Source organism: Pogonomyrmex barbatus, unplaced genomic scaffold (assembly GCF_055798465.1).
Source record: "Pogonomyrmex barbatus isolate J1 unplaced genomic scaffold, ASM5579846v1 scaffold13, whole genome shotgun sequence".
NCBI classification, from domain to species: domain Eukaryota; kingdom Metazoa; phylum Arthropoda; class Insecta; order Hymenoptera; family Formicidae; genus Pogonomyrmex; species Pogonomyrmex barbatus.
Window position 1 is genome coordinate 1,470,015 of NW_028297109.1, and position 24,369 is coordinate 1,494,383.

The 24,369-nt window shown below is 28.5% G+C and overlaps 4 protein-coding genes across 7 annotated transcripts; 2 read left to right on the forward strand and 2 right to left on the reverse strand.

The window, feature by feature from the left end:
• Positions 1 to 114: 114 nt before the first annotated feature.
• LOC105424285 (uncharacterized) lies at positions 115 to 12,023 on the reverse strand. Its single transcript, XM_089072151.1, has 24 exons — positions 11,710 to 12,023; positions 11,545 to 11,644; positions 7,050 to 7,147; positions 6,858 to 6,925; positions 6,626 to 6,777; positions 6,329 to 6,420; positions 5,963 to 6,036; positions 5,766 to 5,821; positions 5,501 to 5,696; positions 4,991 to 5,377; positions 4,724 to 4,913; positions 4,451 to 4,636; positions 4,238 to 4,386; positions 4,008 to 4,109; positions 3,700 to 3,817; positions 3,304 to 3,436; positions 2,919 to 3,150; positions 2,487 to 2,696; positions 2,264 to 2,375; positions 1,930 to 2,128; positions 1,532 to 1,665; positions 1,304 to 1,450; positions 655 to 879; positions 115 to 444 (listed from the first exon to the last, which is right to left on the reverse strand). The coding sequence occupies exons 3-24, from the start codon at positions 7,074 to 7,076 to the stop codon at positions 286 to 288; spliced, it is 3,348 nt and encodes a 1,115-aa protein (XP_088928277.1). The 5' UTR covers positions 7,077 to 7,147; positions 11,545 to 11,644; positions 11,710 to 12,023; the 3' UTR covers positions 115 to 285.
• On the forward strand, positions 7,976 to 10,931 carry LOC148937542 (odorant receptor 13a-like). Its single transcript, XM_089072266.1, has 9 exons — positions 7,976 to 8,119; positions 8,306 to 8,422; positions 8,608 to 8,725; positions 8,977 to 9,229; positions 9,347 to 9,469; positions 9,575 to 9,665; positions 9,910 to 10,046; positions 10,645 to 10,777; positions 10,917 to 10,931. Exons 1-9 carry the CDS (start codon positions 7,976 to 7,978, stop codon positions 10,929 to 10,931), a joined length of 1,131 nt encoding a protein of 376 aa, XP_088928392.1.
• Positions 12,024 to 18,703: 6,680 nt separating the features above from the next.
• On the forward strand, positions 18,704 to 20,432 carry ClpP (Caseinolytic protease proteolytic subunit). The gene is made up of 5 exons (XM_011634428.3): positions 18,704 to 18,770; positions 19,003 to 19,125; positions 19,218 to 19,352; positions 19,430 to 19,820; positions 19,899 to 20,432. The coding sequence occupies exons 2-5, from the start codon at positions 19,090 to 19,092 to the stop codon at positions 20,030 to 20,032; spliced, it is 696 nt and encodes a 231-aa protein (XP_011632730.1). The 5' UTR covers positions 18,704 to 18,770; positions 19,003 to 19,089; the 3' UTR covers positions 20,033 to 20,432.
• lft (Limb expression 1 family member lowfat) lies at positions 20,106 to 23,892 on the reverse strand. Of its 4 annotated transcripts, none has more exons than XM_011634432.3 (4): positions 23,757 to 23,892; positions 22,199 to 22,381; positions 21,587 to 21,933; positions 20,106 to 21,515 (listed from the first exon to the last, which is right to left on the reverse strand). In XM_011634432.3, the coding sequence occupies exons 2-4, from the start codon at positions 22,353 to 22,355 to the stop codon at positions 21,111 to 21,113; spliced, it is 909 nt and encodes a 302-aa protein (XP_011632734.1). In that variant the 5' UTR covers positions 22,356 to 22,381; positions 23,757 to 23,892; the 3' UTR covers positions 20,106 to 21,110. The 4 variants fall into 4 exon arrangements, with proteins under 4 accessions (XP_011632734.1, XP_011632732.1, XP_088928169.1 ...); XM_011634430.3 differs by lacking the exon at positions 23,757 to 23,892 and adding an exon at positions 22,774 to 23,208; XM_089072043.1 differs by lacking the exon at positions 23,757 to 23,892 and adding an exon at positions 22,694 to 23,208 and having other exon boundaries at positions 21,605 to 21,933.
• Positions 23,893 to 24,369: the final 477 nt, after the last annotated feature.

A 24,369-nucleotide genomic window follows, 5' to 3' on the forward strand; every position in this document is an offset into this window, starting at 1 on the left:
GATTGCAAGCACTGGGAACAAAATGCTATATTTCCCAGAAAGAAGCAATAGAAAATAATGAAAAAATCAATACATAGAAGATCCTGCTGATTCAGTTAAATCTAAAGAAAAAAATTTTGTTTTTATTTTTCGTGTTTGAGTGAAACAATTATATAAAACTATATAACAAGTACATATAATTATCTTTTATATAAAGAAAAAGAGTTTATTCTTTTTGTGTATTTATTCGATGTATTTATTATTGAATATTCGTCGACACTCTCCATACAACAAATTTGCATTCCTTCAATGCAATGCATTTTTATTATAATCTGCAACACTGTTGGATACTTTGATTGAATTTAATGATTTCTGAAGTGACCATCCGCATTGGCTTGTTGACATAGATAACAACTCGGCCACTTTCTGAGTGTTTTGTTTCCCTTCGAAGGATGTTTTCTTAATCTATAATGTCATAAAATATTTTTTATTATAAGAATTATATTACTTATGCAATTACTTTATATGTAATTAATTTGATTATTAATTAATTTTTACTTATAGAAGAAAGAAATACCTAAAGAAATTTTTTTCTTCTATTTTATATATTAGCATATATTATATTATATCTATATTATATATTAGCATATATACAAATGAAGATAATTTACTAACTTCGTCAAATTTTCTTCTGACTTTGTATCCTCTATATATAGCTTGTATCATAGTAGCCGCCTCTTCTTCTGATTTAGCTGAATCAGCAGGATCTTCCATATATCTTGATTTTTTCATTATTTTTGGCTGCATTTTTGTGGGAAATATAGCATTTTGTTCCCAGTGCTTGCAGTCATAGATATTTTTTTCTCGTTTTTTTTGTTGATTTTTTGTTTTATCAGTTACCTATTAATAAAAATATTACTATTTTTGCAATTTAACTATTTATTGCACGCAATGATAAAAGATTCAGTTTATGCATTCATTTTATCCATACAGTTGTACATTATATATCAACATATAACAATCAATTATATAATGGTTTTTTATTCTTTTATATATTTCTCTATATATATTGATCAATATATATATATATATATTATACATATATTTTAACATTCCTTTTTATAAATTTTTATAAAATATTTCATGTTATATGCTTTATATTATTATATATTGCTAGCATATATCATTAATTTTTAATGTTTTTAAATAAAAGTTGATAACCAAATTTTTTTTTATTTTTCACATTTTTTTCTTATTATTTTCTAATTTTTTATATATTTTTCATATATTTCAATTTTATAATGTCTAATAAAAGTGTTTATACCATTGAAACATCGTGTTGATGTTCGTACATATATTTAGCATTTTTCGAGAAGTCAAAAGATTTTCGTAGTGGTTCATCTTTTCCACAATATTTTGTATCATGAATAGTAAAATTATTGTTTCTATTTCCATTGCATTGTGTTTTGTTCTATGAATAAAAATATCTAGTATTATTTCAATAATATGTTTTTATAATTCAAACTTAAAAATGTATTAAAATTATACTTACTGTTCTTATATTATTATTCCTGCCTATATTACTGAAACAATCAGTCAAGATTTCAGGTGTGATCACCATGCCTGAAGAAGTTGCATTTGACACATATTTTTTTGGAACTCTAGATTGAACTGTGTTATATTGCCCTAAAAAAAATGTAGGCAGAATAAATAATTTTGATAGAAATATCAAGTCACATCTTAATTCATATAAATATTTCATATAAATTACCAAATTAAGTTTTTAATAAAAAAATATGTGCCTTGAAAATTTGTAAAATATAAAAAATTATTTGCAACAACGAAATTTATTTATCTTTGTCAGTTATAAGAGATTTACTGTAATAATACATTAATCTTATACTTTATATAAAATGTTTATAATGTTAATATATTTGTATTAATCTGTACCTAAAAGATGTGAATCTATGCAATAATGATTTTTATTGCAATCCGCATCTATTCTTTCTGGAGATAATAGTGATCTGTCTTCAGGAGGCGAATTAGGAGGTATGGGCTTTGTATGAATTTTTTTTGTTTTCATATCCGAGATGTTTGTTTTTTGATACTCTTCTAAATACAACAAAAATTCTCGATACGTAACATAATTCTAAAACAAGTAATATAAACCATTATTTTCAGTGGTTTTAAATATGTAACAGTTTGTAACAGCTGCTCAGAAATAATATTTTATGTATTAAATAATAGATGAAGATGTTTCTTGGATTAATTAAAATGAAATTACTTTGTCTTCTCCTGCCCAATTGCGATTAGTCGGTTCGCTAAGTCCAAGCAAATCGATCCAGCGATAGTAGTCTTCAGTCTGATTGCCGTACCAATATTTTATAATAACAAATCTATAATAAATTATTATAATAATTACCATTTATTTATAAGTTTTATTTTATATTGCCTATTATATTAATTAATTAATTTATAATTTTCTAAATTATAAATAAAATTCATACGCAAGACCATCATCCACCATTTTTTGTACTTCAGGATAAGACATCAATTCCATAAATTCTGGATTTTCAGGATTTCTTTTGACATCTACCAATTGCCATGGAGCTATAAGTCCAAATCTAACACATTTCAGTACTTCTAACATATATTGTTTTCTTTCATTCCAATTATGCATTAACCATCTTACAGCAGACATTAAAACTTCCATTTCGCTATAAAGGAAAAAGAAAAGGATTAAAAGTTATATAAAAAGTTATATAAAAAAAATAGATGCTGTTTATTATTATACACAATCTGTTTTTAATAAATAATTTTTTATTAATAAATAAAATTACAAACACATGTCTTAAGAGTAATTATGTGGATTATGTAATTTTTTTCTTATAATTCTATCTTTTTATATATAAAATATATCTAACAAAATATAATTATACCTATTGACGCAAATATAATTAGATTTTAATAATAAGCACAATTCATCCATTGACAATTCCAAGAAATCCTTTGTGCTAACAAGCATTAAAAAGAATTTCATAATTCTCGGTACCATTAGTTCCATTACTGCAGTGTTTCCGATCTTCTTTGCTTCCAAGTATAATAAGAAAGCAGTATCTTCGGAAAAGAGCTCATCATTGTCAATAAATGCCCAGCATTGCTCTTCTAATTCTTTATGAGTTACATGTTTTTTTAATCAGAAATCCATTTTATTAACTGTTTTCATATTTTACTCAAATGTTTTAATTAAATCTTTTATCTCTATATTTAAAAAAATTTATTTTATTTCATAATAAAAACTTAAAATATGAAGTAAAATCACACCTTTGATACCGAGATATTGTGCGGCCATAAAGATTTCTAGTATATTATCTCTTCGTAGCAGTTGATAACTTTCATTTATTGGACTTATCATCCAGTCATAAATAATAGAGAAAGCTTTGGAAGTCACTCTACTCTATATTTTACCCGTATAACCAATCATATTTTAATAATGTTAATTGTATTGTTTTCTCCATTTTAAAATAAAACAAAATTTATTTAGAATATTTTGTATAGAACTCTTTCAAAGTTTAAGGCACTCAATTTTTTCAAATTTTAAAAATATTTATAAAGAATATTTTTACTAATATATATTTTTTTTTATTAATATTTTAAAAATATTTATAAAGAATATTTTTACTTAATATTTAATCAAGTACAATCTAAATAAGATCTTACGCCAGATAAATCAATTTCCTTGTAATTTTTCTCGTCGAAAAACGTACTGTAACTTTGCAAAACAAGAAGATGGCAATGAAACTCATCATGATCCGTTCGAACGATACAGTCAGCATTCCTTGGCAAAACACACAAATAAAAAAAAATGTTTGCTTAAACATATAATCCAATTTTTAATAAACTGTTACTGGTAAAATATGTTATTATACAATTTAAATTTGTCCCTAAGCAAATCAAAGATATTTATTTAAAATATATAAGTACTTGTAAAAAAATTAATTTAAAAGTTTTATATAAGATTTGTTTACTTGTAATTTATAATACGTTTAGCTAATTCTTGATACAAGTCAGTTTTCTCTGGAAGGATTATATTATTCCAATTAATTGGTTGTTCGTTCGTAAATCCTAATCTGTCAAAAATAGAAAATAACAAAGATTGGAATAAAAATAAATAAAAATTGCAAGGTTTGCAAAATTGACATATTCAATCTCCTTAAAATTTTATTATTAAATGATTGTCAAACTTAAGAGAACTAACGAGGCAAGTGGCACTTCGTCTATTGGAAGAAGTTGATGAGACGTTGATCGTATCGAATGTTTTTGTTCCATTTCTGATGGATTGAAGTTTATACTTGATTGCGTTCGTGATCTATAGCTTCCTTCAACAAAAGGTAGCTTCTTCTGAGCCTATTGCACAAATATAACATTTAAACAATATAAAGAGAATAATTATAAGACGTTTGAGTTTTACCTGCAACCGATCGATCGCCGATGGTGTGATGCCAGGTGGGAGATCGATATATTTTGTTTGATTCGAAGAGTCAGAAACAGGTGTGCTGACATCAGCACCAGGTCGATTAACCTCGGCCTTAATGTTGACTTTTGTATATCGCGGATCAGCGACTAAAACGCTAAATTTCTTCGACTCAAATACAACCTAGAACAACTATGCTATGTCTGCTTCGAGACCGACATTTCTGGAAGGGTTTTATTCTAGTATTTCTTAAAATGAGATCTTTCTCACCTGATTTGGGATGATCTTGAGATTACCACTAGGTGTAGCTTGGAAAGGAAACACACGATTTGTTTTGTCACTTTCATTCACGCTAATGCATGCTGACTTAACACTCGTTTCTTTGGGGTAAATTGACATTGGATTGCTTGAACAAAGTGTCGATTGTTTTCGGTCTTTTGCGTTCTCAACTTTTACTTTCCTACAAAGTTATATCGCTCTTGTATTCTTTTTATTTAATTCTATTATTAATTATCCGATCTATTCTAAATTATTTACTCCGGACAATGGTCCATAGATTTTAAAGCCGTGACTTCAACAAGTGAACATTGTTTCTTTCTTTCTTCGTCGATATACTTAGATGATCTCTGAATCGTTGCGTGTTTATCACAAGTAACTGTTCTCTCTTGCAACTTAACAGACTCTTTAGAAAGCTTGGCAGTACACTCTAGATCCTTTTGTTTTAAATTTATTTCTATCTGCCTTGTAGATGGATTCCACTGATATAATGGGGATGCAATTCGTTCAACTCGATTTGCGTGATAAATGTTTATATTTAGAGACGGCTGCTGTCTTAATACATGACGATATCTTCTGGAAGAAGTCTGTCGTCGACGCAGTGGATATTTCGGAGACAAAATCTCCGGAGTTTCTAAAATTCTTGCCCTTTTAACATTATTTTTCGTGTAAAAATATAAAACATATAATGTATAATCATCGAACATTCCCTTTGTTTTTTTTTTTTATTTTCTTTGTATAATAATCTTTTGCTAAATTGATATCACTCACTTATCAGGTGATGCAGAACTTGCAACTTCCAATTGTGATATGCGTGATGTTTCTATTACTGTTTGATCGGATTTCGAAAGTTGCACGAGAGCCTTCGAAGATGATGGAGGAATATTCGACTCACCGTGATAAAGTACAACAACGCTGTTTTTGCTGTTGCCCGTTTGTGGTTGATTGGTTGTTATCGATTGATCTGCTTTAAAATTAACTAACTAAATTACACAATTTAAGTTAATAAATATTCTAATTTTAATAGGTAACTTACATTTTTTGCTATTCTGTCGAATGGCCCGTATGATCCGTGGCGTACTGTTTTCTTTCCTATTATTAATACAGTATATTATAAGCATCATAAATGAGACATAAAATAAATCCCTTTTGGTCCCTTACTTTATGGCAATTAATGGCAATGAATAATTATGTACAACTAGTTTAATTTAATTTAATTTTTTAAATAATTACCAAATTTTGTCGTTGAATTTACGTTCAAACTTTGCACCCTTGCTTGAATACCTTTCTTCGAAAGTTACTTGTGGCTAGAAAACATTAGTCCACCGAAAACAATAGTTTATCTTTGTGAACTCATTCGCGTCTCAATTATCAGAGAAAATTTATATTTTAAATTTATATTATAATCCAAAATTTTTGTATAATATAGGAAACAATAGACAATTATAAATTCAAATGCGATAAAAAATATATTTTAAAATTCATCTTTATTCTATAGTGATTGCAAATGATAATGTGTAAAAGGTTAATACACTTTTGATGAAGAAAGTCTGAATCCAAATATTCTAAATTATATACTTTATATTCTTCAGATCTTACCTCATATTTTTTCAAACATACATACGATGCGGAAGATTCAATATTTGAAATACGTTGCGACGTGTTAGCAACTCGATCAATCTCTTTGGCAACTAAAATGTATTTTCATTAAATAACTTGTGTATGAAAATTTAATCATAATAAACAATTTAAAAAATCTGAAAAAAATTTGAATACTTTTTTTCAAAATTATTCTATATCAGACATTTTTGTCAAACATCAATAACATATGGATTCTTTTAGCAAACATAATTGGAACTCGCATATTTGAATTTCATTAACACTTACATCACTTACATAATTTTGTTTCAATAATTTGATTATTAATAACTGGATGTTTACAGCAATATAATGATTTCGATGGCAATTTAAAAAAATTTAATCGATTGTTTTTCTCGTTTCTTGATAGTCGACGAGCAAATCTCAGTTTTTGACAAGATTGTGTCACTCTTGAAAAATACAAGACCAGTGATTACACTTTTCTAAAATGTAATTGATAAATGGATAAAGATTAGAGATTAATCGTTACTTTGGATTTAGTAGATCAATATCTGATGAGAAATCGTCTTCAGCAGTTGTGGAAGTATCAAATTGCCTCTGCATATCCGATTAAGCAGTATGTATGTTATGGATATAAAATTGATATATAACACATTTTTGTATAGACAAAATTTAAAAATTATCACCTATGAGTAATGTATTAAACTCACACTATACTCACATCATAACGCGTAAATCTTCTTTGCATGATACGTGTCACATTCAAAGAATAACTCGTGAGATTCGCATAATAATGATGAAAGCACTCCTTTTCCGTCTCTGTCACGTGGAATAAAAAATGATAAAAATATATGTTATATAAATGAATGCTATGACATTTAAAATGAACGGGACATTTATAAAAATGTGCGTGTCCAGAAAGGCCTTAGAAACCTAACAGCTAACAGATGAACGAGATGACAAGAGAACATCCCATTCTGTTCCCTAAATTTTTAAACTGCACAATTTGAATGCAATAATAATATAAAAAATGTTCATGCTTTATGTTAAAAAAGTTTTATAACATTTAATATTTTCTACATAAATATATTCTTTCTTTTTTGATTTCTAATATTTATATGTCTGTCTGTCACTCTTTGTGTGTGTGTGTGTGTGTGTGTGTGTGTGTGTGTGTGTGTGTGTGTGTGTTTTTGCAAAAACGTTCTAAGTTTAATATTAAAATATAAATTAAAATACTTGAGAAAGATTAAAAAAGCAATTTTAAAAATATAAAAAGTACAGAATTTTCGTTGTCCACTATTAGCCAAAAAGAAATAGAGAAAAACTTGTTCAAAAATAAATATAAAATACAATATTTTGTTCTATATACGATACAAAGATGTTATGGTCGCACGGAACAGTGAGAGCTATCTCAAAACCTTAAGTCTTAGAGGTTCAAACAACATGAAACTTATCCAACACTCTCTAGCTATTAACTACGGCTATAAGCGAGCAATTAATATAATTTCGCAATGGTGCCGACGAAACGCTTACAGAGAGAATTATTAAAGGCAATAATGCATGCGAACGTAGTAAAGGATAAAAGCTCTCTAGACAGTTCTCTCTGAACATATTGTTCTTCTACAGTTCTATTGATATACGTGTGAAATGCAGTTCTTCGATGGAAGCAATTACAGAATTAATAAAGTCCTTCTGTCATGTATCGGACAATGGCCATATCAAACAAACAGAAGTAGCAACGCTATTATTATCATTATAGTGTCTTTGGCTGGTTCGCAATTTGTCGCCAAAGTATGACGATACATATTTGAATATCGCAAATTTAATTCATCATTGCGTATTAATTTTTGTTTATAATTATTATAAACAAAATTATTTCTTTAAATAATTACATTTGCAATGTAATCTGTTTTATATATAAAAGCAATATTTATAAATGTCGTACGCTTGGTATTTATAATTTCACATTTTAAATAGGTATGTGGTTTGCTATCCATTGATAATATTGATGTGTTTATCGATTCTCTTTCTCCGTTGGTAGTCGATATAGGATGTGGAGTAAAATTAATCACTTGTATATTAAAAGCAACAAAGGTATATACATGTAGCATATATACATTACTAATATAGTTTAAAAATATTTTCAAAATATTTACGTCTGTGTTATCGCAATTATTAATTATGCGAAAAAGAGCAACTGTTTCTGGACGAGACTATTTAAACAATTGCCAACACAATGAAATCTTGATATCTTTTTATACTATAAAATTTGATTATAGATTAGAGCACTTTTTGATCAAATACAATACGATTGGCAGTTATTAACTACATCTCCATACATCAAGATACTTAATAATTATGCACAGAATGGACGGACATTTACTATTATATACGCGAGTAAGCATAATTATTGCATATGCAATAAAGAAAAAAATTCAATGACTTCTTAAATTCTTGAGAAAATTTGTAAAAATATTTAATACTGATTAAAACAGTCTAGCGTATGTTCCTTTTTACTATAGAATCTTGTTTAATAAGATTTATCTTTAATAAGAATCCAAAACACACAAAATAGTGATTTTTATCTTAAAAAACAGAAATTAAGGATGAAAAATAAAAAATGATCAAGATTAATGGAATCTATTTAGGCGCTTTTTATTCCGCGTTGGTGTTCTTCATGTTAGTACCATTACAACCACTCTTACTGGGTTCTTCTTCAAATGATACAACCCGACCATTGTTACATCAAGTTGAGTACTATATCGATATGGAAAAATATTATTTTCCAATTTTAATTCATGGATACCTTACAGCCATCATTTGTGTAAGCATAGCCATTGCAGCAGATACGATGTATGTAATCGTAGTGCAGCACGTTTGCGGACTATTTATGATCATCGGGTAAAAATTTCACTAAGTATTCTAATTTTTTACATTTAATTCCTATATATTAATAAATAAACATATTATAAAATAAATAATTTCGGAATTCATGCGAATTTCGCGCGATTGCTTTAGGCAACAATTGGGAAATATAATAAAAGATGATAATCTAGAAATAAATTTTAATCCACTTATAGAGGATGATAAACCATATGAAAGTATTATAAGCAATATTTATGCACATAAAAGAGCTTTAAGGTTTGTGTCGTAATACAGAATTATTAAACGCGAAAAATGTACACTTAATAAATAATATCTAATTTAAAAATATTACATTTTTATATAATATTCACGTATATAAAGATTCGCCAGTCTCATCGAAGGAGTGTTTAATCAAATGTTTCTGGTAATAGCAGGTTTTAATATGCTTATCATAAGCATGACAGGCGTTACGGTATGTCGATTTTGTTCATTTTAATGATAATGCTATACTGTAAATTTAATTTATGAAAATTAAATTTCTTAATTAAACTAATACAGAAAAAATAATTAATTGTTTCAAAATCTAATTAAACTTATTATTTAAAATAGAAGTATATTAACAAATAATCTAGCAATATACGTTAATTGAAAAAAATAGATTTATATTTAAAAATATTTCTTGACTTCTTTGCAATTGAAATACTAAACCTTTTTAGGCAGTAACGAACATGGACAAACCAGAAGAATTTTTTAGACAAATAACATTTTCTTGTGCACTCTTAGTACATTTATTTTTCGAGAGTTTTCAAGCGCAACGTCTAATCGATCATAGCATATATATTCATACTAATTTGTACGTATATATGTTTTTAGCATTAAATTAGAATTGTGTTCCGATATTTCTTACCAATACTAAAAATAGTTTGGATGTTTGAAAATTCGTATATATTATAGATTTTCAATACCAACATGAATATCGGAACAATAACACAATTGTTATAAATATGAGGGAAAGAGAAGTTTACTTTTCATACTACAAATGTTTCAAAGCATTTTTTAACTGATATTCATAAAATTCTTTATCCTGATTAGTTAAATCAAACGCTTCGAAATATTTATAACATCAAATGCATCCATAATTACTCAAGAGTATACTCTGTGTGTGTGTGTGTGTGTGTGTGTGTGTGTGTGTGTGTGTGTGCGTGTATGCATGCGTGTGTGTACACGCGTGTTTGTGTGTGATGCGTGCGTGCATGTGTGTACATAGATCAACATTTTGTAAAACCGATAATTTACTATATTCGATGAAGTGATTTAATTTATAATTTATAATTTATAATTTAATTTATAATTTATTCTTGCTTAAAATTTAAAATTAAATAAAAGAATTCTACTTGACTGATAGCGAACTTTAAATATAATCTGAAATATAAAACATATTTTATTTACAGAACGAACATAGCTTGGTATCAAACTTCATCTCGAACAAGAAAGATCTTAATCTTTATGATAATGAAAACGCGAGAACCTTGTGTATTAACAGCAGGAAAAATGTTTGTAATATCAATGGATACTTTTTCTACGGTAAGAAATGTTTTATATATTTGATGAAAATTATTAATAGTAGAGAAGATATTCAGGCAGAGACATATGTCTAAAAGATGTCTTACGAGGTGTTTCTTTTAAAATATTTTAAAACTTTTCAAATTAATATATTTTTTAGTATAAATATGCCTAGCTATTTATATTACTATTTATATTAATATTTAAAATGTTTTTAATTAGCAATCGAAATTATACATCTAAAAGTTATCATCATTATTCATCATAATAAAAACATTTTAAAAGAATATCTAAGACATCTTGAATTGAAATACGAGACACCTTAAAGACATCAAAGTATCTTTCTGATAGTTTCATAAAATATTTTCAAAATTTCAAGATGTTTCTTAGATAATTTTAATCTCTTGTCTATTATAATAAGCAAATTTATTATTAATCATAATACAATTAGTATTTGTTTTATAAAGAAACATAATTGCGAGCATATAAGAAAATGAAATTATAGCTCACATCAAAATTAATATAAGTATTTGCATTTTGCGATTTTAATATAATTTATTTTTTTTTAAGATCGCACGTACATCTGTATCATATTTTACAATGCTGCGATCGATGCAATAGACAATATTTCAAAATAAAAAAATTGATATTACATTAACATAAAATAAAAATGATTAATTCCACTGTATTTTGACTAAAGAAAAATTTAAAATAAATAATAAGAATACAGTTCCAATATTTTATCAGATCCGATTTTACAATGTTATAATCTGTTTTAAAAATTTTACTTTGGTGGATCTATTCCATAAACTTGCGTTTGATTGTATTTTATTAGGATTGAACGTCACATTGTACTCAGGTATGCCGTTCCTAATTTTTTCTAGAAACCTATAAAAATTTAATTACAATATAACTTTTATATTTTACCTATATATATATAATAAGCAACAAACCAAACTCTTCACTCGGAAATGCGTGGCTGCTAATGACTGGAGAAAGTGACACGTGGTGCGGGCAACGTTCTCTAAGTGACCAATTCGGTGTGTACTCACTGTCATGTTATATATGTCGCATGCAATCTATATATGTATATGCGCATATATGGCATACACGCATGCGGGCGTGCGCGCGTGCGTGGGTGCGTACACACGCATACATGTTACATATTTAATATTTATATTTTTTTATAGTATAAATAGCATTAAAAAATATTTCTTAAACATTTATATACTTTGCTATAAATAAAGCTCTTATGCCTTGTGTCCACGATGCTAGAAATCGGTCTGAGATCTCGGATGGAAAGAGAATTGACCAATTACGTTTGAATAATTCGGCCAATTAAATGCGATTGGTCAATTCTCTTTTCATCCGAGATCTCGGACCGATTTCTAACATCGTGGACACAAGACATTAAACCAGAAAAACTTGGAATTAATATGTATATCGCAATATTACGCTTCCTATTTAATTTCATCTATGGCATGAAATCACGAATATTTTCTTTCTCTTCGTTAAATTTTATCATTTTGCATTAATTATCTTTTGTAATATAAACCCATTTTTTCTTAAATGCTGTCAAAACCACATATTTATAGAAAATTTTAATAATATATTGTTTAAACCAATATAATAGTTTCAATATAATTATTTTTCCATTGTTATTATCAATTGAATGCAACCATTTAATTTTGAAAATCTAAAAAAATTACAAAAATTATAAAAAATCGCATCTCACATCGATACAAGATTGAAACTCTGTAATTTACTTAATGTCAATAAAACCTACATCTAATTGCTTTACAAATTGTTGTATGTTTTATATTGTATGTTTAATGATGCTACAGTGACTCTTGTTGGTCTCATTTTTTTTTTGAAAGCATTTGATATTGATACTTTTTCTGGAACTGTTTTTAAAAGACCATATATCATCTTCTTTATAACTTTTATATTTCTTAGGGTGCCAAATTCTAAAGGAACATTTTTATACAATATTAAAGAAAGATAGCAACAAACAGGGATGAATTTGATTTTTTTGTAATCCTTTTGTTCCATATTTTTTGCTTCTTTCTGCTATTATGGGTTTTAAGTTACCAAAATAGTTAAATCTATTATGTCTGTTCTTGAATAATTCCAATATTGGTGACAATTCAAGATTAACATTATCTAAATCAATGCTCGAAATTAGTTGTCCTTTTTGACTCGATTTCAAAGGCGACGCCTATAGTTCCCCCACTATCGCTCGAGACTTGACGGCCAAACCTTCAAATATGTAAAAAAAAAATGTGCAAACAACAGATTACTACTTGAACAGTGCTTCTAATCCATAGACACTAAAATTATTTCGTTTAGAGGATTTCGTTGGTACCAACATTGTCCCCTCTATTTTTGGGGAAATTGTTATCTAACTTCTGTGGGCCCAGGAATAATTGAAGAACGTTGATATTATCGATTGTTTTAACTGTCCTGAGAATAATAAAAGGAAGATAACGTTTATTTATTACTATTATTATGATTTAATTTTAAATTAATAGGAGCGGTGTCATCAATTTCGATTAACCCTATCGACCGATTAATTTGGCCAGCAGAATTGCCAATAGCAAATCCAAAATCGGTTTTGATCTTGTAATCTATTCATGACAAAGAGAAAGTATGTAGAGTGTGACTTAAAGTATAATAAAGTAAGTATTATATAAATATATGCTTTGAAATATAAATACAAATGTTTACAACAAGAAATTAGGTTAGAAATGAAGTTTTTATTTTTGCAGTTGGCAGCTTTCAAATTTAACCCGTTGTTTAAGGGTTGGCAGAAGACATCATGAAGACCTCTCAGGTCGGCTGCGAATTACGAATTCGTTAAAGCGTTATTATGGTAAAAATACAAAGAGAATCATATAAAAATCGTGATATTTGTAATTAGTAGAATCATTAGCAGGTCGCTATAGAGCCATTTTTTGAAAAAAAGATCAAAATAAAATTTAACATAACGTGCAGATCGTGTAGCTCTTCGCGGATCAAGTGCAGTTAATGTATTTTATTTATTATAAATTTTTGCCAAAACGCAAGTCTGCACAGTTATATAAGGAATATTTTAAAAAAAGGTTTCATTAGGCAATATAGCTTCTCCGAAGAGAAAAAACGTTTTAGCGGATATTACTAGATTTATATATATGGGGAAATTTCAGTGGTAACATACTAATATCTTGACAAAGAAAGATTATATGATAGTGCGTCCTTGTCTCGCTTTGCTATTACTTTGCATGTTGGTATCCGTGTAGTATCATACTATATTGCGCATATGGATACGACTATGAAAAGAAAATGTGACACAAAAAGAGGCTATCAGTCTATCTTTGTTCCGTATACGGTAGAGGAATAAGGATAGTAATAGTTATTATCTGATATTATTCATAATTGTATACATAGTAAATCGCATTATGAAATTATTGAATTACAAGATATATAAGAATAAATATATTAAAATAAAAAACAAATTTTATATATATATATATATATATATATATATATATAATAAAAATATACACATATATATTTTATTTATTTTTAAAAATTTTTAATATATTTATTTATAATTCTCTAATTTTATAAATATGATATATCACATATTTTATACCCCAGCAAACACTAAGTTACATGTAATATAAATGTTAATTATAATTTTCTACTCAGCAATGTAATTGTTATATAACAGCAACCAAGATCCTGCTTATCGAGAAATGGGCTATGAAATGGGCGTGTAGAAAAAGAAAATAAATAGAAGTTCAATATTGAGTGAATATTGAATATTGATTAATGAATAGTTCAGGGTTCAGTGAATAGTGATTAATGAGAGAAAATAAAACTAAGAACAAAAAGTTATTTTCTCTTTGGAGAATAGTTAATCTCTATAAAAATTTATACAGATTAATTCTCCATTTGTTTTATTAAAAGATTTTTTATTATTAGATTTTTTTATTATAAATTTAGAATATTGAAAATTTAAAAAAACGTTATTTTCTTTGAAAATTATTATTTGTTCTTATTCTAAAAATAAATGGACATAATATTTAATAATTGTAATTGCATATATGTATAAATATATTTATAATGCTTTTAAAATAAATTGTTTTTTCTTTATACAAAAATATTTTTTTACTATTGTATATCTACATTTCTATTTATTTATTAAATTTTGTATTATTTTTCAATTGTATAAATAATTGTATTTTTTAAATCTTATAAATTTAAGAAATATATATATTTACATTTATATTTTTATTTTAAAGTAATAATATTAATTAAATACATAAACATACGTTTATTTTATATACTACTTCTTTATGTTGAATTTTTTTCATATTTTATGCAATTTTTTTTACCAAAGTTAATAATATAATATAGTTTTTCTTTTTATTAATCAATATTTATATATTTTTATGTATATTTTTTAAATTATCTTTTACTTTTATATTTCATATTTGATATTTATATTTTATATTGTCTATAGAGTATTTTTCATTATTAGCTACGTATTTAAATCATATTTATATTATTTTTATTTAATTTATATCTTAAATATAATGTTAGCATATAAATAATAATAAGTTACAAAAAGAAAGGAAGTAGTATATATACATTCAATGTACTTAAAACTTAAAACTTAAAAAAAATAGATATATATTTAAAACTTGATGAAAGCGAGATAGAACATTTTAGTGCTGTTTAATACAACATCGAAGAGTAAATCTATGATTGGTTACATACTTAACTCGCACATGTGCAGTTCAATTTCGTACACATCAAAGGTGCCGACAGGAAGTAGCGCTACTGTATGTACTGTGATTGTAGTAATAAAATATATAATTTTGTAGTAACAAAAGATATTTACGATTTAGCTCATAATAGTAGGTATTATAATAATATTATTGTAATAACAAGATTTTTGTCATAATTAATATTTTCAGAATTTTCATATACAGAAAAGTTTTTGATTAAACAAAAACAAAAATATTTTGAATTACTGCGGTCTTAAATTTCCAAATGAAACATTTTTGATATTTTTGCAGGTTATGATGGGTTCGGAACATAGACATTTATATTTATATCTAGACTATTAATTAGCCTCAAATACATGGCTCCAAAAGCATGTACAAAAACACATGCGCATGAAGTAAGGGGACACGCATGCGCATGAAAGTCCCATAAATATACCGACACACGAATTTTATATATATTTGAATAACAAATATGTAATATGTTTTTTTTATTCTTTTCGATAATTAATTTCGATAATAATTATTATAGCTTTTGTTCATTTCTTGAAGAAAAGTTTTTTTAACAAAAAATTGTTATTTTTTAGAAATATATATGTATATATTATAAAGTATTTGGTCATGTGAAATAGGTATGTGTGTGTGTGTGTGTGTGTGTGTGTGTGTGTGTGTGTGTGTGTGTGTGTGTGTGTGTGTGTGTGTGTGTGTGTGTGTGTGTGTGTGTGTGTATAAAATCAGGTTTATTTAATACAGAAATAACAGAAAATTTATTTAATACAAAATGAAAAAAATTTCTAAAGCAGAATTTGAAGAATGGAAATATTTAAGATCTTTAATAATGTCTATGTCTTGTAATGCATCAGCCATATTACATTCGCGTGACCACGTTTTGATCACGTGACATCATTGTCCCCTACGTCACATTATGTAATACATAAGTTTTTCAACTTTCAGGCTCAGTAAATAGAGGAGTTAGCGGTAGTAGCTAGTGTATAGTATAAATGTTCGGAACAGTTCTCGGTTTAGTTATATGGCAGCCAACATCTAGAAAAAAAATTAAGCTAAATTATTACCATCAGGAATATACCCTTAACACAAATAAAATTGATCAATGGTGTTACGTCCTAAGATGGCGTAGAACGGTTAATGGAATTTGAGAAGGGATATCTAGTGTATTTATGTTCAATGGCGATACTGGATATGATTAAACTATATTTTCGGATTAGAACCCGCGACTGAGCGGAAATCGCGGGGAAATATGTTTTGTTAATATAATAATGGGGATATAATATTGTATTGTAAAGTTATGATTGTTGGTGTAATTGATTGTGAAATTGTAATTCAAAGTTATTTAATAAGAAAGAAATGAAGAAAGAAATGATTTGTTTGATTATTGTAAAATATTAAATGTATGTAAAAAAATTATGTAACACGAATAAATAGTTACATTAAAATAATAATAATAATAATAATAATATAATAATAGTAATGAAAGTATTAATGAGAATTATATGGTGAAATATAGTGATGAATAAAATAATACTAAAATATCGGAAATACAGGTTTACATATATATGAATATTTGATCTATGCAAAAGATGAGGGTAATATAAGCTTAATTATGTATGAAATGGGAATGGAAATAAGACAATATTAAATAGGAAAGATAAGAAAATAATGTGTAAATTCAAAGATATACGATTAAGGAATATTAATATACACATATATACATATACATATATATATATATATATATATATATATATATATATATATATAACAGAGATATCGATGTTGAACAGACATGGTCTATATAATATGAATAATACACAAACAACTCAACCAATATAAAAATATCAAATATGTAATAATAATGAGATAAGATGTAAATATGATAATTAAATTCTAAGTTATCTCTAAAATTTATATAAGTAGTGATATTAAAATGAAATGAAAATCAATAATATAATATAAGCAAATCAGATAATATAATATAATATAAGAAAATCAATAATATAATATAAGTTGGTCGAATAATATAAGCTAATCAAATAATATAATATAAGACAATCAAATAATATAATATAAGAAAATCAAATAATATAATATAGACAAATCAAATAATATTCCAAATAGTATTAGAAGCAATGATTACCTTAAATTATTAGAGGTAAATTATTAAAGTATTAGAATTCTAGTGATTTCCTTTTCTTTTCCTTTTGCTTTTCTTTTGTAATTATAAAATGTAATTCCTTGTAATTATAAGACTCAGCGATTTAAGACAGTGACTGCACTCTCTAACGATTTGATAACGACTGCCGCATCTGCATCCAACCCTCTATCTCTAGGGTAGGGCCCGATGCAAAGGGGGAGGGGCAAACAAAGCACTCCTCGACTGAGCATTTTATTTCGTGCTACGATTATTTACGCGAAATTAGGAGAAGATAAAAGGAAAAGAAAGAAAGAAAAATAAAGCTAAGACATAATATTTTTTTGGAGATATCGTTAATACTTAATAATAAATCTTATTATTGCAAAACGAAAATTCATTTAATTCGTTTTCGTCAATTAAATTTCGTTGCGCAACGAAAGACTTTCCGAGCTAGTCCTTTGTTTCGAAAGTTTACATTAGGAATATTTGAGTGCGATAAGCCTCCCCTTTAGTATAAATTAAGATCGTCGAACGCTCCTTTGTCTCTTCTACAGTTGCAGCATCGAGAACCGAAGAAGAGATGATTCGAGAAAAAGAAAATTAAGTTATAGAATTATATTTCCAAATTATATATCCAAAAGAAAACAATAGTAATAGTAAAATAAAATTATATCATATCGCAAAACGAAGGAAAATGAGTTCTCACTTTACCATTAATTATCTTAATAATAAAAGTTATATAAAAAAAAAGGAAGAATATAAAATGATAAGATTATAAAATGGTAAAAGTTATATATCTTAATATTTAAAATCGCACATGCGTTAACCTAAGGTACCGCTCGACTGTACCTACGTCATTTCAGGTGAACGTCCGCAAGTTTTAATTTTCTGCGGACGTTACAATAGAATAATCAACTAAATTAACCAAAGTTAGTAAAAGAGACCTTAAAAGAAACAAACTCATTTTGAAAGGAAATTGCTAGGGAATTTTATTTATAAAGTTTGGACAAAATGTTGAATCGATTTGTGCCGCGAATCATGCGAATTACTGAAAGAATTTTATATGTGTGGGAGGGGTATATTCGGAAATGTAAGATATAATCTGATTTGTGCAAAACAAATAATAATCTGGTAATAAGAAGAAATAAATTAATAAGCAAGATCTTTTCCTCTTGTTTGCCTTTACGCACACTATTCTAATGAATGTGTATTAAGATTTTTGGAAATGTTCGGAGTATAGGTTATGTTTGTTTAGTTTATTGTGTTTTTTCTATTTTTTTTTATGGAGTAAAAGTGTGTTTCTCTCTTTCTCTCTCTCTCAGATGTTATGATTGTAACCATATTTTAGTAGAAGTGAATTTTTTTTATCAAAAGATATTTTTTCTGAGCAATCATTGCCCTTTACGAAAATGTTGCGAAAAATAAACGGCTTACTACAAATTACTGTAAGTATTTTGTTGATGAAAGAAATTTCCAATGATAATGAATTTATTGAGAATCTCACGAAAATTTATATGACGCATTTTTTTTTTTATAGACTTGTGGACACAGAATAAGTAGCAGATATTTGAATTTTGTTCCTATTGTAGTGGAACAAAGTGGACGTGGTGAACGAGCATATGATATCTATTCGCGTCTCTTGAAAGAGAGAATCATTTGTCTCATGGGTCCAGTATGATGATATAATTTTTTTTTTAATTATATTATACATAGTTGATAATTTTAAAACAGCTGATTCAATTTTTATAGGTTACAGATGTTGTAGCTTCTGCAGTAATTGCTCAACTTCTTTTTCTTCAATCAGAAAGTAGTAAAAACCCAATTCATTTGTATATCAACTCACCTGGTGGTAGTGTTACAGCAGGACTTGGAATATATGATACTATGCAATATGTTCTTCCTCCTATCTCTACATGGTGCGTAGGTCAAGCTTGTTCTATGGCAAGTCTACTTTTGGCAGCTGGAACCAAAGGCATGCGCCATTCTTTACCAAATGCTAGAATCATGATACATCAACCATCAGGAGGAGTACAGGGACAAGCTACAGATATCCAAATCCAAGCCAAGGAAATACTCAAATTGAAGCAACAAATCAATGAGTTATATGTCAAACATACTGGACAGAAATTAGAAGAGATAGGTATGCCTATTGTGATATTCTTTCTAGGCTATATCTTATATAAAATCTTTTTATTTCATAAAAATTATATCATTATAGTAAAGAATACAGAGAGAGATTATTTTATGAACCCAACGCAAGCAAAAGAATTTGGAATTATAGATAAAGTACTGACCCATCCTATGCAAGAAACTGCAGAAACAGCAGAAAAAGACAATACAATAAAATCTTAATACTGCTGATAGGATAGGATAGGACAGAATGGGTTTACAGGTTTCACGTTATTGTTATATTATAACAAATGCATTAAAAAGGTGCATCATTGTTTAATAAAAAAAAAACTATAAAACAATTATAAACTATATCCTATTCAACTACATTTGAAAATAATATATCCATCTACTTTAAAATTGGCATATATAAAACATACTGACTTATATAACAGCGATATGAGTATTAGAATCGATGTAATCATCTATTTTTTTCAAGATATATCTTCAGACAAGCGTATATATATATATATCGATAAGAGCAAGTATATGATTTGCAATATGATAGCAAACTTGGTCACCTACAATATATTGTCATATGTTTCTGTGTTTATAACTCATTAAAAAATGTTTTAAATTTGCAGATTTTCATTTTTTTAAATTGTAAAATTGAATTGTCATTATATATACCTACCCTGTTTGCATAATTGTTATTTTAAATTTTATTTAAAAATGCTGTTTATATAGTTTATTATTATTGTGAATATCACATGCGCATACACATCTATCTTACACATTCTTTTTCAATTCCGAATACATTGCAAAATTGCATCTGCTGCATCTAACTCTGATCTGAATTAAACAAGTCTTACGAAATATAGATAATGGAAGACAAAACCTTGCGTCCCGAAAGATATACACATGTAAGCAATTTGTGCAATGTGTAGAAAAAATATAAATTTCCATATCATGTGCGTCATATATCTTTATATAAATGTCATCTTTGACAACATTTAAATATACTTGGTATTCAATGTATGTATGTATATATATATATATATATATATATATATATATATATATATATCCCATTTAAGATCTATTATCACCAGAAATGCTTTATAAGAAAAGGAAGGTTATAGAGTTTATGCTTTATAAAAAGGACGAGATAGTTCTTGTGCCATAAAGGCCTTAAAAAGAAATAAAATAGTTTTTGTAAAACAAATCTCAAAAAAACTTTTAAAAAAGTTTTTCAAAATCTTATCTCTCGTGAAAGACCAGTCTTGTACGTTATGTACCGCAATAGTATTCTTATTAGAATTCATTGCGGACAAACCTGCGCATGTGCGAGCATTAATATATCTTTTTTTTCTTTTGGAAATCTCAGTTCTCGTCCTGCTAATCGCGCAGTTTCCAATTCACGCTCGGCCAAAGCCAATTCCATTGCCACGATCCCGCCACCACTCTCATGTTCTCTAGCGACCCAATCTAATGCCATTTGACTACGCATATCGTCGTCCAATGCCCGATGACTATAATGCGCGACTACTTCCTGCCTACTACACTGTCTTTCTCTCATGGCTTTTAAAGAACCGTTCCAATGAAGCAATTGAAAGACTGTCATTAATTCTTGGAATTCCAACATTGTTCTTCCACGATTACATTCCAACATAAAACGAAACGCACCTATACCCGTATTTGGATCTTCCTTCTCATCGCTGCTTCCCTGAAAGAATACATGTATAAGCATTTTTACTATAATTTAACAGGATAAACAATTTCTCATATTTTATTTACTTGTGCTTGGCTACTGACTCCATTTGATGTTGCCGAAGGTTTGGAAAAACTAGCTCTCGCCTCTGCGACAGCTTTCTCGATAAAATCATCAGTAATTTTTCGCGATGGATGTTCATTGAATACAGAATTCATTAACGCGATTTTTGCAGCCGACCTGCGTGCTTCCGCCTTTGTGGGACAGTTTTGAAAGCTTCCAAAACAAGATCCTCCAGGAAGAGTTACGTAGCAAACGTAAGGTGGATTGGCACCAGGAACAGATTCATAAATAACTAATGCGCCATTTCTCAATTCTGTTCCTCTGGCCTGTTTCATCTGCCAAAATTCTTGCAATGCTTCCACAACATTTACTATATATGTAAAAAAAAAAAATATATATATATATATATATATACATATACATGATAATAAAACTAGATATGATTAGGCTACATTTAAAAACCCTCATGGATCTTCCAAGATCTACCTCTATGTATTATTATATTCTTGTTTAACATTCTATGAACAAAAAGGATAAAGTGATATATAGTTACTTGAATGATATTTCCAAATGTAGCCTAAGAGTGGTCCAATGATTAATAAAATTAGATTAAAGAAGATTCTGTTTATATATACCTCTGCCATAACCTTGACTATGCTTTGCAAAGCTATTAACAACAGCATCTACAGCCTCTCTTAAGACTTGCTTAGCACGGGCATCTACCAGTCCACCTGTGACCCCCATATTTTCGGGAACACGTGATTTTGTCTTAACTGGCATTATGCCCTGCATTACTCAGAAACTTGCATTTATTTATCCTGTAACATGTAGTGTCATTTAGAGAGTGTAATTTCTAATCTTTCAGCTAATAGTAGATGGTTTTCATGTTTTTTTGTATCAAAATCTTTATGTTCTAGAAAATGTTAAATGTATTCACGAGAATATGAATGATTTCAAGCATTTTGTAATGAATGGCAAGATTTGTAAGCACATGCTGATGAAAACACATTTAAATTCGTGCGATTAAGAAAAATGACAAGATTTTCCTTTTTTTTATAAAGATAAAATTTTCATGACATGGGAAACATGGGAGGAGTAAATCGCTGTCATTGTTCGTCGTTAACACTCACAGTCGTGCGATCACGGGATTAGGTCGGCATTCGCGTCAAATGCAGCAACACATGAAGTGGATATGTCTCACACTACTCACCGAAAAATCGGCGAGACAATGCTGGATGCACACACACACACTGTCTTTCTGATGACCGTCGACGACGTTCGGCGCGACGAGTATCGGATACTGCGCGACAACGGGAATGACGAGACGATGGTGGCATGAGGGGCGTGAGAAGGAACCCAGGAGGTCTGCTGGTCGCACAGAGACCCAGGATGCCCAGGAATTCGCGTAAATTATTCTCCGATCAGGGCACCGCACCGAGCGCCGCGGGATCAAATTGCAAGACACATATAACGCGTTTAATGGCCCCGACCGCTGACGATTTCCAGAAAACCAGGAGCGTGCAACTTGAATGAGCGCCCCGTGCCTCGTATCACCGTTCGTATCTTAGTAGTACCGCTCTGTAGTACTGCTTGTTCTGTCCATCCACGGATTTCGCGCTTTGTCCAACTTTGTCGCCGAGACTTGCCAACCGAGCATTAAGTACCTGCGTCGTCTTGTTTTCTTTCTCTCTCTTTCTTTTTTTTTTTTTTTTTTTTTTTTGCTAACGGACCCAATGCCGCACCGCCTGGCATGACGCCCGTGACTCGCACATCTAATAATTCATATTCGCCCTCCCAGAAATGTATATAATATATATATAAAATATTGTCAGTTAAAACAATAAAAGTCGATTAGTCACGTCCCAATTTGTAGAAAAACATTAACGCTATTTCACGAAAAAGATCTTTTAATCATCTGTTTTCAATATTTCACAAGTGATCGTCATCAATTGAATATCGCAACATGCAATTCAATTATATCGCACAATCTTTGTTGCTAAATAGCAAGTCTTTTCACGTACAGTTGTAAACGCAAAATGGAAATTTTATGGAAAAGGAAATGACAGTTTATGATGAAAATGACAGTTTAGGCGAATAGGTATATATCCTTTTCATTTATAATATATATTTATATCAAATGCCAAATGCAAAATGTCTTGATCGCGTCCTAGCACTAGTTATGTTAGATATTACCGCTTGCTTGATATAAGAGAGATAAGAGACTCTCTTGGAACAGGTAAGCAAAATTGCGAAAAGTCATGTTAATTCTATCCTCCCTCATTTCTCGTTGTTCCTCACCAACTCACACATCGATTATTCGTGCGTAGATTATACGCACACTAATTTGGCTTGCACGTCATACGCGCCTACGACTGCATGTACACATACAGCGTACATACATTTATGCGCGACGCACGACATTATCGGAGCACTTGAATAACTTGCGATTTAGTTGACGAGATTTCTCGCGAGAAGACTCCGACGACGAGGATGCCGTGTTGTGGTCACTTTCTCAAACTCCAATGCACATGTAGATAAAACAGTGATTATCAAACGCGGCACGTTCGAAAATGTCGTAATCTTTCAAGAATATCGTTTGCATCGATTCATCTTGTCCGATTATAATAAAGAAGAAGCAAGAAGCTTTATTTTTCTGAATAAATTTTACAGTACATTCATATTTTTACTTACACAAATTGCTCCTTCCGTTTCATACGTGTATATATACTACAAAATAACATATGAATATATGTGCATGTTTCTTTCATTCATAAAGTGTAAGAACATCGAGAAACTTGAAGTTTTG